The following is an 18440-nucleotide window of genomic DNA, read 5'->3' on the forward strand; positions in this document are numbered from 1 at the left end:
GATGATATTTTTATAATTTTCTTGAACCGCGTTTCAGGACGAGAATAGCAGAAAAATATACTTAAGTCTTTACAATAGCACCCGATTCTGATGCTAAGTGACACACTGGGATACAAGCTCCCCGAGGGCACTTATTGGGACCTGAGCACGAGATGTAACTAACGGCCGTCTTCGGGGAGAACACACACCACCCTCTCTGCCTATTTACGATCCATTAATCAATTTTTTTTCTCCCGACCCTAAGGCGGGAAGCGGAACTCGCTGCTCTTTTCTTTCTTCTGTTGTGGCCTCTGAGTGGCCAAACCTTCCCCTCGTCTCTTCTGCCCTAACACTTCCTTTGGAAACCCTTATTCTCTTTCTCTTCCTCTTTGTAGAGAGAGAGAGAGAGAGAGAGAGAGCCGCTGCAATGGAGAGGATCTGCGTGATGGTTCGGATACGGCCCCTCGGCTCGTCGGAGGAGGCGAAGAGCAGCCCCTGGCGGGTTTCCGGCAACAACATCTCCCTCCACAACCAACCCACCAAGTTCGAATTTGGTAATTCTTCTTCTTCTTCTTCATCCGCTTCCACCAACACGTCTCTCCTTGTCTATTGCCATTCGAATTTTCACCTTGAATGCGTTCTTCTCATCATATTCAGACAAGATTTTCCGTGAAGACAACAAGAACTCCGATATCTATGAGGCGCGGACCAAGGACATTGTTAGGGCTGCAGTTCGTGGCTTCAATGGTCAGTGTTCTTAATTTTTTTACTACTTCATTCGATCAAATATGTTGAACTCCTTTATATAAATAAAACATCAAGAAAACTCACGATGCAGAGTAGTATTTTATTGAGTAAAACGAGGAGTGGTCTCTGATAGATATGGGATCTATAAGGCACGAGTTTGAATGCAGTAAATTCGTGCAATTTTCATCAGGATTTATGTTTTTTATTAGGCCTGAATTTTCACAAGGGATGCATTGTAATTCTAGTTTTCATACCGAGTTTACAAGCTCTTTCTTGGAGCAGAAATTATGATGCTTAACAGCGTTTTTTGTTCTGCCGCGGGGTTCACTTTCTTGTTGTGAGTTTTAAAATTGAATTCTGTTGAAGGTAGCGATGGTCTTAGCATGCAGTGTCTTAGTAACTGATACGAGGTCGTAGATACACTCTTCTCTTGATGACACGGATGTACAATTCTCTCGTGTGTTTACTTCTGGCTGCTGCTTTACTCGCTAATCTGGGTAGTTTGTGAATTCAATGTTAGGTGATCTCTACACCATGCGAAAAAGTTGATCTAATTGGTAAAAATATCCATTCTCAAGTATACATTAGAACTTGATATACGTTTCAATCGGGCATCCTCAATTTTAATCCATGGTTTTCATTGTATTGCCACTGTTTATTTAAGTTCTAAGACTACTGTTTTGTATTAACTGGTTATTATCTAGTTGCAAATCAAAAGCAACACTAGTATGTAATTAACATTGCAATTCCCTAGTTTGCCTATCCAAAGAAAAAGAAAAATAGTTAACATTGCAAGCTTCTCTGTTCACCGCATATTTTCACTTGCTTAAATTTTTGTCAGTATGTTTCTTTTTTATTGCAGTATATTTGATTTCTTCACAGGTACTGTTTTTGCCTACGGGCAGACAAGTAGTGGAAAAACACATACAATGCGTGGTAAAGCTACTGACCCAGGAGTTATTCCTCTTGCTGTTCATGACTTGTTCAATGTAATACAAGAGGTAATATTCATTGATGATAATCAGTTACTGACTGAAAAACCTTCAGTCACGAGATACATTTATGTAAAATATTTGTTTTGATGAACTAGAACATTTTCAAGGGTGATAAGTTGGATACTTCGAAATTAAAAGAAAAGAGATGATGCTATATTTTTTAAAATTGATATGTATCATCCTGGTATTCTTTCTCTTCCCTACTTTATATGCAACAAGCAGCTTGTGCTTCTGTGCTCATATGTGTGTGTGTGTGTGTGTGTGTGTGTATAAAAGAGATTAGTAGTTCCTAAGCAATTTTATGTCCTAAACACTTCTGGAAAACGTAGTATCATGTATTTTCTGCTTAGTCTGAACATGTAGGTGTGTTTATCATAGCTTAATTACTAAAAATCATGCACTGACTAAATCAATTGAATGAGTAAATCCTATTTTTTTATTTCATTAAGTTGTAGTGCAACATGAACCATTGATTTTTGATCCCTTTATAAACACATCTAAACATGAAAAATGCCTAATCTAATAAATGTTTTCTGATAAGCAAGCTATAATACATTTGTAAGCTCAAAATACATAAATACCCAAAACCTTGTCCTTTGAAGCCTATCTAGTAAATGACGCTAGTAAATGCCTAGGTGGTAGATGCCTAAGGGTCCGTTTGATTGCTTGTCCAAGATTGCACAAAACAGTAAAACAAAACAAATAGAACACATGTTTTGTCCGTTCTGTAACAATTGTACTTCGTCTGACATTTGTTTCGACTCAAATAGGAGATCATATTTTTTTGATATAAAAATTTTAAATATAAAAAGCCCTAATCAAATCAAACCCTAATTTGAAAACCTAAATAAAAAATCCCTAATTGAAAACCTCGAAAAGCCCTAATTCAAAAAGCTCTAATTCAAAACCCTAAATCGAAAAGCCCTAATTCAAAACCTAATTCGAAAAGCCCTAATTTGAAACCCTAATTCAAAAGCCCTAATTCGAAATCCTAATTCAAAACCCTAAATCGAAAAGCCCTAATTTGAAAATCCCTAATTCAAATCGTAATTGGAAAATCCCTAATTTAAACTCTAACGAGAGAGAGAGAGAGAGAGAGAGAGAGAGAGAGAGAGAGAGAGAGAGAGAGAGAGAGAGAGAGAGAGAGACCCCACCTCCTCTCTCTTTTTTTTGGGAGTGGAAACATTGCACCCATTCCCCCTATTCCAGAGTGGGTGGGTAGAGCGGTGTTTCACTGTTCCTGGAGTGCGGTTTCGTGCATCCTCCATGTTCAGCGTTTATGCAACGCGCGTTCCGCAGTGTCCCGCGTGACACATAATTAAACACACCCTAAAAAGCCCTAGGCGGGACTAGTCGCCCTACTTGGGATCCCATAAAAGGAAAAATAAAAAATTACCAAATTGCAAATTATCACAGAAAAATATTCAGTTTATCACCAAAATATATATCACAAAAATATATTATCAGTTTTTCACCAAAATATATATCACACATATATTATTAGTTTATCATAGAAAGATTTTATTAGTTCATGACAAAAATATATACCATAGAAAAATTTAATCAATTTATCACAACAATATATGTCATAGATAAATATTATCTGATTAACACAAAAATATATATCATAGAAAAATACTATGTACCATAAAAACATACACTATGTCACATAAGTGCAGGTGCGGGTGCGATACGACAGTATAAAGAAACTTGGGTGCGGGGATATATATATATATATATATATATATATATATATATATATATATATATATATATATATATATATATATATATAGTGTGTGTGCGTGTGTGCGTGTGTGTGTGTGTGCCAATATGTATTTAAGTATATAGTATATACTATAGATACAACTGGACTTGGTTAGGGTTAACTGAGTCTAGTTTTGGACAGAAATGGACTCCGGTGCGGTTGACCTCACCTAACATTGCTGAAGTTGTGCCCAAGCATCGCACCCATAGGGACGCAGGTGAGACACAGGTGCGTTGACCTTTTTAAAGAGTCCGTGTTACATAGAACATACTGTAATGAAGTGCTAAGAAAGGGATGTGATATCTCCACGAGCCACGCAACCACATACACACATACAAAGTAGCCACTAATGGGCGAACATACAATAAACCACAAAAAGTGGTAAGCACACAAAGAGAGAAGGAATAAAACAATTTCACTTCAAGAATAGCTTCAAAGAAGCTTACATTACAAGGGGAAAACCCCCTTTATTTATAGACAAAGAGGCACCTTTGGAAGGGCTCCATATGGGACGTTGGAGCCCTTCCAACGGTCATAAATATGACCGTTGGAAGCTCCAACGTCCCATATGGTGTGCCCATTAAATAAGAAAAAGAAAAGAAAGGAAAAAGAAAAAGAAGAAAAGAAAGAAAAGAAAAAAATGAAGGAAAAAAGGAAAAAGTGAAAAAGGGGAAAGAGTACATATGTGCGTGGATAGGTAAAAAGACAGTTTTACCCCTAATGGGTATTACAAAAGAATATATATATTTATAAATATATAGATAGACACATAAACATATATATATGAATATGTGTCATGATCTCTCTCTCTCTCTCTATATATATAGATATATAATACATATAATTTAACACCCCCCTCAAACACACGGTGTGATCACCAAGAGTTTGCCAAGGAGGAAGTAAAAACGAGGCGATGGTAGAGCTTTGGTGAAGAAATCCGCTAGCTGGTACTGTAACGCTCGTGAAAAAAGAAACTGTGTCGGACACGTGTCAGACACGTGCCCTGCACGCGTCAGACACGTATCACAGTCGGTCCGTCGTGTCGGACCCGGATCCGAGCTGGACCCGGACCCGGACCCAAGCCCGAACTCGGACCCGACTTCTCGATCGTTCGGGAAGCCTGTGACTTTAAAAAGTCACAGGCGTCTCGGGCGAGGGGCAGAACCCCTCGCCCCTTCTCTCTCCTCTGCTCTGTCTCCCTCGCGCGGTAGCTGGCGACTGGAGACGCCGGCGAGCAGCTCCGTCCGGCCACCTTCTCTCAGTCCGGCAAGCCTCCCCGACGACCAGCGATCCTCCCTGCGGCCACCGACGTCGGCCACTCGTTGCGGGCCACATCTTCGCAAAAACCCCTCGCTGTCCCCTGTGTCACAGGACGCCTACGACTCGCCGTCGGCCACCACCCTTGTCTCGGCTGCTGCAGGCATCGACGACTGAAATGAAATGGGGATCTTCGAAACACGAGCTTTGATTAACAAGAGCAAGTGTCAAGAATGACACTAAAGCATAACCCTTAAAAAGGGTATAACTGGAAACAAAATAAAAATAAAAATGTATTCTTTATTGATATGAAAAACCAATTGCTTAAGAAGCATTGGAGTAAAATACAAGAGGGGCTGCACCCCTTTATATACACAGCTGAAAGAGGACTCAATAGAGCTGTTGGGCACAGTCCAACAGCTCTATTTAGAGCTGTTGGAATGTGTCAGTCCAGCAGCTCTATTAAGAGCTGTTGGACTGTGTCAGTCCAACAGCTCTATTGCTAGTCAAGTCTGGACAGGACTTGACTAGCAACAGTCATTCTAGTTCAAACTGAACTAGATGACATAAAGACAAAAAATAAAAATAAAGGAAAAAAAATACAGAAAAGAAAGAAATTAAAAAATGTATTTATATATATATAATAATATAATATTATTATATATACATATATGTACAGTTTTACATTTTAACACTCCCCCTCAAACTTACGGTACAATGAGCGAAAGTTTGTCTAAGAGAAAGTGAAATCGGGGAGCAGCGAGAGGCTTTGTAAAGAGGTCTGCTAACTGATATTCTGAAGTGACATATGGCAGATCAATTATCCCGTGTAGATATTCCTCTCTGACGTAGTGACAATCCATTTCGATGTGTTTGGTGCGTTCGTGGAATGTTCTGTTACTGGCAATGTAGATCGCACTTTTGTTGTCACAACACATTTGTGAAGCCTTTGTTGCTTCAACTCCCATGTCAGCAAGCAGTCGTCGGAGCCAAACTACTTCCATGGTCGTGGTTGCCATGGCTCTGTATTCAGCTTCGGTGGATGAGAGAGATACCTTCTGCTGCTTTTTACACCTCCACGAGATTAATGATTCCCCTAAAAAGACACAAAAGCCAGTGGTTGAGTGTCTGTTATTGGGATCACCTCCCCAATCAGCATCAGTATATGCAATTAAATCAAGAGAAGAGGAGGAAGATAAGAAAAGTCCTCGTGAAAGAGAGGACTTGATGTATCTGATAATACGCATGACTGCTCCCATATGAACAGAAGTAGGAGCATGTTGAAATTGACTTGCTGCATGAACAGCATGTGCTATATCTGGTCTGGTAATGGATAGATAGGAAAGTGCCCCGACAAGCTGTCTGTAAGGAGTAGGGTCCGCAAGAAGTTCTCCATCATCAATCTTCATTTTAACATTAACAACTTCTAGAGTGTCAACTTTCTTATCATCAGTAATACCAGACCTGAAAACAATATCAAAAGCAAATTTAGTCTGAGATAATAAATATCCTCTAGGAGAATAAGCAACTTCAATGCCTAAAAAATATCTCAACAAGCCCAAATCAGTCATTTCAAAATGAGATTTAAGAAGTGTTTTGATTGTTTCAAAACCCTGTTTATCGCTTCCGGTGATGATCATATCATCCACATAGAGAAGAAGCACAATGATCCCTGCATCAGAATTCTTAATAAACAAAGCAGTGTCAGTTAAACAGAATTGAAAACCAATATCAATCATAACACGACTAAACCTATCATACCAAGCTTTTGGTGCTTGTTTAAGTCCATAAAGAGCTTTTTCTAAGCGAAGGACTTTACCCTTAGGAATACTTAGACCAGGAGGGGGTTCCATATATACTTCTTCAACTAGCTTTCCATTTAAAAAAGCATTTTTGACATCCATTTGAAAAATAGACCATTTTTTGATAGAAGCTAAGGCAATTAAGGTTCAGACAGTAGTCATACGAGCCACCGGAGCAAAGGTTTCTTCATAATCAATCCCATATTCTTGGGCATAACCTTTGGCTACTAAACGGGCTTTATATCTTTCAAGAGTACCATCACTCTTGGTTTTAATTTTATAAACCCATCGACATCCTATAGTTTTCTTCCCTGGAGGAAGATCTTGAATATTCCATGTAGAAGCTTTTTCAAGTGCATCTAATTCAACTTTCATGGCTTCTATCCATTTGATATCATTTTTTGCTTGAAAATATGTGGATGGTTCTTCATATGAGTGAATTAATGAAATAACTGCCCTATATGTGGGTGAGAAAGACTCGTATGATACAAACTTTCCTGGAGGCCTCGAGATTCGGGTTGATTGTCTAGTTGGAATGTTAGAATATTTCTCAAGTGCACATGGAGGATTAGACTCTTGTCGCCTGGAATATTGAATACTATTATCTCTATGAACTTCTTCATTTTCAACATTAAGATCAATAATTCTTTGATCATCATCAAAGTTACAGTCAAGGTCATATTCATCAGATGTTGATGTTAGATCTAGCAAAAAGGAGTACTCAGTGACGTCTTTTAATTTTCTAAAATCAAAGAAGCTCTCCTTTTCAAGAAAGGAAACATTTCTAGACACATATAGTTTATTATTTTTGAAGTCAAAACATCTATAACCTTTCTGGTTTTCAGCATATCCTAAAAAGGCACAGGGAATCGCACGAGGGAAAAGTTTATCATTTTTGTCATTAAATATGAAACATTTGCACCCAAATATTCTTAGTCTAGAGTAGTCTGGAGAAATGTTCATAAGTTTTTCAATGGGAGTGATATTTTGTAACGAAGAAGATGGCATCCTATTAATGAGATAGGTGGCAGTTAAGGCAGCTTCTGCTCAAAAGTCTTTCGGAACTTGATTTGCTATTAATAAAGTCCTAGTGGTTTCTATAATATGGTGATGTTTTCGTTCTGCCAGTCCATTTTGTTGAGGTGTATAAGGACAAAATCTTTTATGTGTGATGCCATGCAATTTAAGATAATTTTGAAAATCTGTGGATAAAAACTCTACCCCTGAATCTGTGCGAAAAATAGTAATATCATTTTGAAACTTGTTTTTAACCATATTATGAAAAGTTTGAAAGTATGAAAATACTTCAGACTTATGTTTGAGAAAGTACATCCACGTATGTCGGGAGAAATCATCGACAAAAATAACACAGTAGACAAATCCTCCTTTAGAAATTACTGGTGCAGGACCCCAAACATCCGAGTGTATTAATTCAAGTGGTCTTGAAGAGAAAAAGGTTCTGTTCTGAAATGGTAATCTTTTCATTTTGCCGAGAATACAATCTTTACAATCAAATGATTCAGAGTTACAAAATTTCCCTAGATTTGGAAAATGTTGGATTTTGGCTATATGTGGGTGACCAAGTCTCTTATGCCACAATTCCAACTCTATTTTTTGAATATTATAACAAAAAGCTTTATTCGGCATTTCCAAAAAATCCATGTAATAGAGTCCTCCTTCTCTATGGCCTTCCCCAATCAGCTTGCCTGACTGGCGATCCTGTACCCAACAACCATGAGAAGAAAAAGAAATATTACACCCATAATCAGAAATTTGAGATACAGATAAAAGATTTAAATTTAATTTGGGAACATGTCTAATTTCTGGAATAAAAAAATTTTTTGTTTTATAAATTTTTTCAAAATCTCCTATTCCTTCTATTTCAAGAGAAGTCCCATCAGCAGTAAAGACCTTTGACACACTTGTTTTATTTTTAACACATTTGGATAGACTTTGATTATTTGGGGTCATATGAAAAGATGCACCAGAGTCAAGAAGCCAAGAAATTTTACCTAAATCAGAAAAAGATGAGGCTGCTGCGCCGGTTTAAGCTTCAGATGAGGAAGAGGCACCTTTGATGAGAGGCTGAAGGATCTCCATTAGTTGGGCCAGGGAAACTGGTGCATCCTGATCTTTAGGCTCCGATCCAGCAATTGCAGCTCTTTTTTCTCTCAGCTCCTTAAGTTTGGGACATTGTGGCCTGTAGTGTCCCGGTTCATGACAGTGATGACAAATAACTTTCTTCTTATCATAGTCACCATTTTGTCGGTTAAAGTGAGGAGGCCTATATGATCGAACATGATTCCCTGGTCTAGACACGGCTAAAACGGAATCATCTTCAATTTTTGAAGAACCTTTCCGGAGACGATTTTCTTCCATTGTTAACTCTTCAATAGTTTCAACAATAGAAGGAATTTTTCCCCGGTGAAGTAGGGCCGATTTAGTGGTTTCAAATTCCGGCCTTAATCCAGTGATAAACTGGTAAAAATGTTCAACATCGAGTTGTTTCTGACGAAGCTCGATGTCTTCGGCACAATGCCACTTTGGTTCTAAAAGGGAAAGTTCTTCCCAAAGTTCGGACAACCCATTGTAATATTCACGAATAGTTTTGTCTCCTTGTGTCATCATTCGAACTTTTTCTTGGAGGTTGCACACGTGTGCAATATCTTTAAGGGAATACATATTCTTAAGGTATTCCCATGCCTTATCGGCATGATCAAATTTGGCAAGACTTGAGCATTTTTTAATGTCAACGCTATTGATAAGCCATGACATTATCTTCGCATGAGATATTCTCCATTCTTTCCATTTCTTCTCGTATGAGGCAATAACCTTGATTTTCTCTTCTTCCGATAGAGGGACGTCTTTATCTCCCTCCTTTTTAGTAAGAGATAGCTTAGGTTCCGAATCGGAACCATCCACAATCCCCCATAAGCCTTTTCCCCATATATGGTGCTTCATGATTGAAGCCCATGTTACATAGTTCGTATCGCTTAGTTTCATAGGCATGATGGTGACTTTATCATTGTCATCCATCGATTACAAGGAGAGAAAGAATAGGGATAAAAGAGAAACAAGAAGGAAAATGAGAAAGAAAGAAAAAAAAAACAATACAACAAGATGTGAAATCTTTTCCAATGAAGTGATAAAACACTTCTCTTCAAGTGGCGAACACTTTTGCAAACGGGCACGGAAACCGAGGCAGCTTTTCCTCAAGATTTAGTACTTCCGCGGCTCTGATACCATGAAATGAAATGGGGATCTTCGAAACACGAGCTTTGATTAACAAGAGCAAGTGTCAAGAATGACACTAAAGCATAACCCTTAAAAAGGGTATAACTGGAAACAAAATAAAAATAAAAATGTATTCTTTATTGATATGAAAAACCAATTGCTTAAGAAGCATTGGAGTAAAATACAAGAGGGGCTGCACCCCTTTATATACACAGCTGAAAGAGGACTCAATAGAGCTGTTGGGCACAGTCCAACAGCTCTATTTAGAGCTGTTGGAATGTGTCAATCCAACAACTCTATTAAGAGCTGTTGGACTGTGTCAGTCCAACAGCTCTATTGCTAGTCAAGTCTGGACAGGACTTGACTAGCAACAGTCATTCTAGTTCAAACTGAACTAGATGACATAAAGACAAAAAATAAAAATAAAGGAAAAAAAATACAGAAAAGAAAGAAATTAAAAAATGTATTTATATATATATAATAATATAATATTATTATATATACATATATGTACAGTTTTACATTTTAACAGACGACAACCGCCGGCCATCTCCCCCTTCGATCTGACATCGATGACTCGCTGTCGGCCACCGCTTTCATCCCGATTGCGGCAGACATCGACGACGACCTTCGACAGCCGGCAACCTCTGCCACCGACGACCTCTAAGCTCCTCCAGTATGGCTGTCGGCTGCGCCAGGGACCCCGAGCGTCGGCGACCTTCGAGCCCTGCCGGCCATCGACGTCGCCACCCTTGTTGAGGCAACTCAGCCGACAATGGCCCTCGACCTCCCAGCCTCGACGACGCGAGATCCCCTCCTCTTCGTCCCGTGTGCCGCAGGAGGCCAGCCACCTGTTCGATCTTCGACTGTGTTAGTGCAGCCTCCGACGACTCCCCCGTTGCGGTCTTCTAAGGTAAACCCTCCCCTCTCCTTCTCCTTTGTGTAGGGTCGGTCGACAGGGGGGCTGAGCCCCCTGTCGTCACCTCTTGTCGGCAGGGGGCTTCCCCCCCTGTCACCTTGTTGTGTTTCGGCAGGGGTTTCGCCCCCTGTCTCTTGGAGTCCTCTGTTAGGGGGCTCTGCCCCCTACCCCCACCCCTTTTTCTTGTTTGGTGGTGGTGGACCAGAGCCACCATCGTGGGTGGCTCTGGGTCCACCAGGAGGGGGGTGCCGAGCACCCCTCCTTGCCACCTTCTTTTCTGGTGGGTCGGCAGGGAACGAGTTCCTACCACCACCTTGGGCTTTCGGGGTGTGTCGGCAGGGACTGATCGAGCCCTGTCACCCCCCCTTCTGTTGTTGTCCCGGCAAGGGGCGGAGCCCCCCCTGCTCTCTTGTTGCTCCTCGGCAGGGGGTTCTGTCCCCTGCCTCTTGCGTTCTGTCGGTAGGGGGCGAAGCCCCCTGCTTTCCTGTTTTCGAGCAGGGGCTTGCCCCTTGCGTTTCATTGTTCTCCGGCAAGTTGATTTGCCCACTTGCCTTATTCTTGCTATGGCCTGTTTCGTTCCCAGCAGGGGGTTGCGCCCCTGTCTCGTGTTCTGACAGGGGGTGTTTCCCCCCTGCCGCGTTGCGACAGTTGTGGCGGGGAGCCTCAGCTCCCTCCCCTGCCTTTCTTTGTTCTGGCAGACAGGTAGCTCCTGCTCCCTGCCTCTGCTGCTGTTGCCAAGCAGGGCTGAGGTCCTTGCCTTTGGCACCCTTGTCTGCAGGATGCAGAGTTCATGCCTTTGCCTTCTACAGGCAGGAGGCCTTGCTGTGTCTATTGCTTCTTGTTTATCTTATGGCATATACTAACGTTCTAAGCTCTCCAGGTTGAACGGTGGATCTAGCTCGCCCTTTGTGGCTCGAGCTCTTGCTTGTCTACGCTGCATGCGTACGAGGACCCGCAACCCCTTAAGGTAGGGGATTCTTGCGTGAAAGGACAATGAACGAATAAATGCTAACATAAGAAAAGACAACTAAAAGAGGATGATATATGTATACATATAATATATATACGTATGTCTTTACCTTCAAGGACGCGGTTTCGCAATCCTTGTCCTCTTTACTTTTTCGCACTTTTCTTTCTGTCGCCGCCGCGCTATATGTGCCTAGGCTTTTCATTCCTGTCTTTACATTCTGTGTCTTTTAACTCAAGGACGCGGTTTCGCGATCCTTGTCCTTTTTACTTTCTCGCACTTTACTTTCCTGTTGCCCCGCGCTTTGCGCCCTGGCATTTACTTGCTTATGTCTGCCTTGTTCTCCAGGATGCAAATCCTGGTCCTCCTTTACGTTCTTGCACTTTACTTTCTTATATTTACTTGTTGCCCCGCGCTTTATGCGTCATGACCTTGCTTCTTGCTTTACTCTTCGTACTTTACTTTTCTGTGCTGTCGTGCTTGCTCTTGAACTTACCTTTTGCATGTGTTCGTCCTTACCTTGCTGTTGCCCTTCGTGTATGTATTCTTATCTCTGTCGCATGCTTCTTTACTTGCTTACGCTTATCGTTTAATCGAGGTGCAACCCCATGCCTCGTGAGTCGTCCTTTACACTTGCGTAGTCAGTATAGGATCTCATACCTTATGAGTTGCGTGCGTAGTTGCATGCTTGTGCGTTTCGATGATCGAGGTATGATCTCATACCTCGTGTGTAGTTCTAGCATTCTACCATCGCGGTGCAGCTTCGTCCATCGAGTCTTGCCCCTCGATTTGCCATTGTATTAGTATGTGCACGGGTTGTCCCTTGTCAGCTTGCACTCCCTGAGTGCAGCTTCGAGTGTATAGTGTATATCGTTCACTTGTCTTAAAAGGCCACAACACACACACTATGCACTTCGGCTCTCCAAAGACATCGTCTTAGGTGCAAACCTAATTTTAAGGATGTATAGCTTGTAAAACAGAGATAGCGGCCGAATCTCCCAAATCGATGTATTTGGGATAGGTGTGTTACAAACCATAATTCGCCTATCCGATACAACTCAGATAACCTTGTTTAGGAACCTATGCACGAGTAGGGCAGGGATCCTAGCGAGGTGCTTACACCATCGCTAGATCAACGTTACATCACTTCTGATGCAAGACCTAGTTCTAGGCTTTCTGGTCAAATCTAGATAGTAGCGCCTTCCTTCCTTCGTGAAGGTATTATTAGATTACTTACGAGGAATCCATGTTCCTCCTCTTTTAGTTGTACTCTTAGTCACGTACGGTATGTTTGGACTACGAAGAGCGGGACAAGAGGTCTGTAGTAACCTCTAAAGCGTGTATATGACACATTAAGCTAAATCCTATTATGTTGATTTCGCCGGATAGGCGGAATGCTTGCGATTGTCTAAAGGACTCGAGCACGATAGGTTGGAACTTGAATGAGTTCATTGTGGGCTTCTATAGAGCAGAAGTGTTGGGATTTCCTGCGAGAGATCCATGCCCCTCTCATCGTGGTTGTACTTTTGAACATGTACGTTGCGTACTGCGGTGAGTAGGATGAGAGGTCTATGTTTGCCTCAAACATGCAATGGCATGTGTTTGAGATCACAAGAGTCATGTTTCTACCCTCACTACGGATTGACCCTTTTTATCGTGGTTATACATTTGAATAGGTACGTTGCGTACTGCGGTGAGTAGGATGAGAAGTGTGTGGTTGCCTCGAACGCGCAATGGCGCGTATAATTCACCTAAATAACAACCATGCACCTTCACAAGCAAGATGCTCGATTGGGTTGAAAGACCAGAGCACATAGAATGGGACGACGGTTAAGAAAATCCTCCGTCGTGCTCATTCAAACTGGTTCATCAAGAGAGACGATGGATGATACAAAACTCCGATGGACAGTCATTAATGGCAATCTCGGGCAACGATCCGACCTTCCCCAGTCATCGGAGGTTAGGGGAAATCCTTTGGGCCACTTTTGCAGAAGTTCAGATACGCATCCATTGGGCCTTTGTTTGCCTTTGGGGATTTACTCTCTTGGTCACTGACCGTCCCCTTAGGAAGCAGACTCAGTCAGTCATTCGGGGTATAATAAAATACATAGCATAATAGACCCCCGAATCGATCTCGGCTGTTTCTACGTTTTGCTTTGTGCGTACCCACATGGACTGCTCATAATGAGACAAGATATAACTTATGCAGATGATCATGAGATATGCGTGTTGTAACGTGCACTGCTTGCTTGCTTGTTAGCTCGGTAGTTCGGTACGCTACTCGTTGAGCCATGTACACCTGTCGAGGCGTTACCCTTGTTGGTTAAATGGCTTGCGCAGTTTTGCTAAGTAATGACTAGCTTCTCATGCTGGTCAATTACTTATAATAGTAGCATTATGCTAGTTGTTACGATTAATGTAGTTGCTTGCCGATGGACTAAGCCATCCAATGATAATTGTATCTGTATTACGAGCATCGTCCTGAATGCTTGTCTTACGCAAGTGCTTTGCTTGACTGGTTGATAGAGTTAGTTACTCTTCACCTATAGTATCTGTGGGATTGCTATGGTTGCTTATTTAGCACTATGATTATTCCTGCTCTTGTAGTTAGCTGATTGCTTTACTAGAGCTTTCCTTACTTTACAACACTTTTGGTTAGATCTGCTAGTCTTGCTTGTTCCTGCTTGAGCTAGCGTTTATCTTGCTTATTGCAGCCTTTGTTCTTTCTTGTCCTTTGCACCCCTACTAGTTTGTTGTGAGACTGACCCATTTCATGGGCAGGTGGTGAACAGGTTGAGACAGCTTGCGATTGCACGATGACGCGATGCATTCAAGGCAATGCCCTTTCCTGACGTTGCGCTCCTGGGGACCCTTTTGATAGATGTGGTATAAAGTTTCTTTGAAAGCATCTTTTTTGATTGGAACTCTGGATTTCTAAAACTGTATTACCAAAACGTGGTTCTTCTTTTCATTTCAATAAAATATATGTTTTAACTGCAAATCGGTTTATAAGGGGCGTTTGCTTTTGTGTTGTAATGCGCCCAAGGTCTAGGGACTTGCTGTTTTGAACCTGATCTTCCGCTGAACTTCTGTTTTAAACTCTGATAAATAATTGATTTCAAGTTCACGATTTTGGGGCGTTACAAGTACTCTGTGGGGACATATGGAAGTTGAATGGTACCCCGTAAGAACTCATCACAAACATAATGACAATCCATCTCTATGTGCTTTGTTCGTTCGTGGAAGGTGTGATTGCTGGCAATGTAAATAGCACTCTTGTTGTCACAACATAGCTTCGAAGGAGTAGAGAATGAAATGCCCATGTCTTTAAGCAAGCTTCTTAACCAAATAAGTTCAGTAGTGGTTGTAGCCATCACCCGATACTCTGCCTCTCTAGAAGAAAGAGATACTTTCTGTTGCTTCTTATATCTCCAAGATATGAGTGACTCTCCAAGAAATACACAATAACCTGTGGTGGAAATATGATCATCGGGGTTGCCCCCCCAATCAGAGTCAATATAGGCAAGTAAATTAAGAGATGAGGAAGAGAATAAGAATAAGCCTTTTGTTATGGTGTTCTTTAAGTATCTGATGATCCTCATGACTGCAACCATGCGAATGGTAGTAGGAGCAGTCTAGAATTGACTTGCACTATGAACAACATGAGAGATATCGGGCCTCGTGATAAATAGATATGTTAGTGACCCAATTAACTGACGATAAGGAGTGGGATCTGCTAAAGGAGTGCCATCATTGGCTCTCATCTTGGCATTGATCATTTTTAGAGTTTCCACTTTCTTGTAATCTGTTAGCCCAGATCGATCAATGATGTCAGATGCAAGCTTCATCTGAGAGAGAACATACCCCCTTGGAGAGTATGCAACTTCAATTCCTAAAAAATACCTCAGAAAATCGAGGTCAGACATATCAAAGTTTTCTTTTAGAATATTTTTGATAAGTTCAATACCCTTTTTATCGTTACTGGTGATGATCATATCATCCACATAAAGTAACAAGATAGTTATATGTTCCCCTGAAGACTTAACAAACAAAGCAGTATCAATATAACAAGAAGAAAAACCATTATCAACAAATACTTTGCTAAATAAATCATACCAAGCTTTTGAGTCTTGTTTAAGACCATAAAGAGCTTTGTTTAATTTAATAATATTTCCTTTTCCAATTTCTAGACCAATCGAGCTTTGTATCTTTCGAGAGATCCATCACATTTGGTTTTAACTTTATATGCCCATCTATATCCAATTGGTTTTTTTTCCCAAGGGTTGTCTTATAATGCTCCAAGTTTTGGCTTTGTTGAGTGTTTCTAATTCAACTCTCATAGCTTCAACCCAATGTGGATGGTCCTTAGCTTCTTTAAATGTGGAGGGTTCATGATATGAGTGTATCATCATGAGACATGTTCTATAGTTAGGAGAAAAGGATTCATAAGACAAATTTTTGTGCTGGTCTACTATTGCGAGATGATCTCTTAAGTTGATTATCTTCAACATGTTCTTCTAAGGAGAAGTCTTGAGAATATCTTTCAAACACAGTTTGATGTTCATTTCCTAACCGCCGGGTATACACATTAATTTAATTAGGATTCTCATTTTGAGAATCATCAATATGTTAGAGGAATGTTCTTATCGTGATGTAAAGTACCATCACAAGAATTATCACAACTAATTTCACTTTGGGATTTGTTTTTAGGTGCTAAGTCAAATAAGAATGAGTAATCAATGTCTTCTTTAGATGTTTGAATATCAAAATCATTTTGTTCCTCAACAAAGTTTACATTTCGGGAAACATAAAGTTTATTGTTTCGAATGTCATAGCATCTATAACCTTTTTGATTTTCACCATAGCCAATGAATACACATTCAAGAGCTTTTGGTGACAATTTGTCTTGTCCTTGAATAAGAACAAAACATTTAAATCCAAAGATCCTTAGTCTATTAAAATCGGGAGTAATTTTACGTAGTCTATTAAGAGAGAGAGAGAGAGAGAGAGAGAGAGAGAGAGAGAGAGGTTAACGTATTTTACGTCTCCCCTCCTTCGTAACAATAAAAGTTAAAGAAATTATTTTTTGGCTGGCCCTTAGGTGACCTAAATTAGACCACTCTCACAAATATCTATGATATTTTAAAAATATTGCGTGAAATATCGATATTTTAAGGTAGCTAATATTAAAGGTAATATATCGAGATATTTTCAAAATATCGCTTGAAGACAAAATATTATGATATTATCATGATATTTTTGGGAAAACTCTTGTTTATTTATTTTAAGATTGCATTTCCTTATTTTAAAACCAAAAGCGATGGATCCTTAGAAAAATATAAGTTCAGATTAGTGGCTAAGGGATATTTGCAAGAATATGGAATTGACTACGAGGAAACATTCACTCCTGTAGCTAGAATGACAAGTGTTAGAACCTTAATAGCTGTCACATCAATAAAAAATGGCCTATATATCAACTCGATGTGAAAAATGCATTTCTAAATGAAAATCTCAATAAAGAAGTATATATGGATCTGCTACTCGGAGTTAACATTGGACAAGGTCAAACTCTTAAACTTTTAAAAGCTTTATATGGTCCTAAGCAAGCCCCAAGGGCTTGGTATGATCGATTTAGTGATATCATGATTAAATTGGGATTTTGTTCTTGTTATACTGACACTGCTCTTTTTGTGAAAAATGTAGGTACTAAGACTGTTATCTTATTACTTTATGTTGATGACATGATTATCACAGGAAATGATCAAGATAGTATTGTTAATTTTAAAATATTTCTATGGGATTGGTGACCTGTCAAACTTTATCTTTTGACTTAAGTTTTGCAACATTCAGGTTGATGATAGGGAGTTTCTTCTTCGCATGTCATACATGGAAATATATAATGAGGAGATTAATGATTTGTTAGTACCAGAGCATCGGAAGCTTCAAATTCATGAAAGTCTTGAGGTGTTATTTCATTTTCAAAGCATGATTTATATTGAACATATTGTATTGCTAGTGATATGGAAGAGATTTTATTTATTTATTTCTTTTATATTTGGAAGCGTGGGATATTTGTTGCTGGTTTGAGGGAGGAAATCGTTGTTTCACCTGAGCAAGTTCTGGAGTTCATGGAGTTTGGCGAGTGTATGCTTAAATTCCATTTTCATTTTTTTTCTTTAGCATTATGTTCTATATGATGTGCTTCTAAATGAGTGACTAGAAATATCCTTACAATTTGCAGCTCATCGGCATATTGGAGAAACTAATATGAATGTGTATAGTAGCAGGTCTCACACCATATTTCGGATGGTAAGCTCTTACTTGATGAGATTTTGTAGCCATAATGGAAATTGCAAATAACCACTTTTGTTGTTTAAATGCAGATAATTGAGAGTCGAGAGAGAAATGATGATTATGATTCAGGAAGTTCTTGCGATGCTGTTCGTGTGTCTGTTCTTGTATGTTAATGTTTTGTCTTTTCTTTGTTTTGCTCTCTTTTTGAAGTTCTTTTGTTCTTGTGCATTAATGAGTCATATTTTCTTTGATTTCTTCTCTTTTTGATAGTTGTTTCTCTCTTTCATTTGATATTGTTTCTTTAGAATTTAGTAGACTTAGCTGGTTCAGAGCGTGTAGCAAAGACAGGTGCAGAAGGGGTTCGCTTGAAGGAAGGTTCTCATATTAATAGAAGTCTCATGACACTTGGAACGGTAATTAATAAGCTGAGTGAAGGAGCAGAATCTGTAGGGTGAGTTATATTTATCAACATTTGAGT

At 39.9% G+C, this 18440-nt stretch overlaps 1 protein-coding gene across 3 annotated transcripts in view; it reads left to right on the top strand.

Annotated features, from left to right (window-relative positions):
* Positions 1–334: 334 nt before the first annotated feature.
* LOC149837378 (P-loop containing nucleoside triphosphate hydrolases superfamily protein) overlaps positions 335–18440 on the top strand; it is a 227338-nt gene continuing 209232 nt past the window's right edge. For all 3 annotated transcript variants that reach the window (XM_090006002.1, XM_090006003.1, XM_090006004.1), the window contains exons 1-8: positions 335–533; positions 637–726; positions 1609–1727; positions 17519–17632; positions 17731–17812; positions 17910–17977; positions 18052–18126; positions 18268–18413. In XM_090006002.1, the coding sequence (XP_089862128.1) occupies positions 407–533; positions 637–726; positions 1609–1727; positions 17519–17632; positions 17731–17812; positions 17910–17977; positions 18052–18126; positions 18268–18413 (821 nt within the window). In that variant the 5' untranslated portion in view covers positions 335–406. The remainder of the gene's footprint in view (positions 534–636; positions 727–1608; positions 1728–17518; positions 17633–17730; positions 17813–17909; positions 17978–18051; positions 18127–18267; positions 18414–18440) is intronic.

This window comes from Nuphar pumila, chromosome 5, assembly GCF_984573655.1.
Source record: "Nuphar pumila chromosome 5, dmNupPumi1.hap1.1, whole genome shotgun sequence".
Classification (NCBI taxonomy): Eukaryota; Viridiplantae; Streptophyta; class Magnoliopsida; order Nymphaeales; family Nymphaeaceae; genus Nuphar; species Nuphar pumila.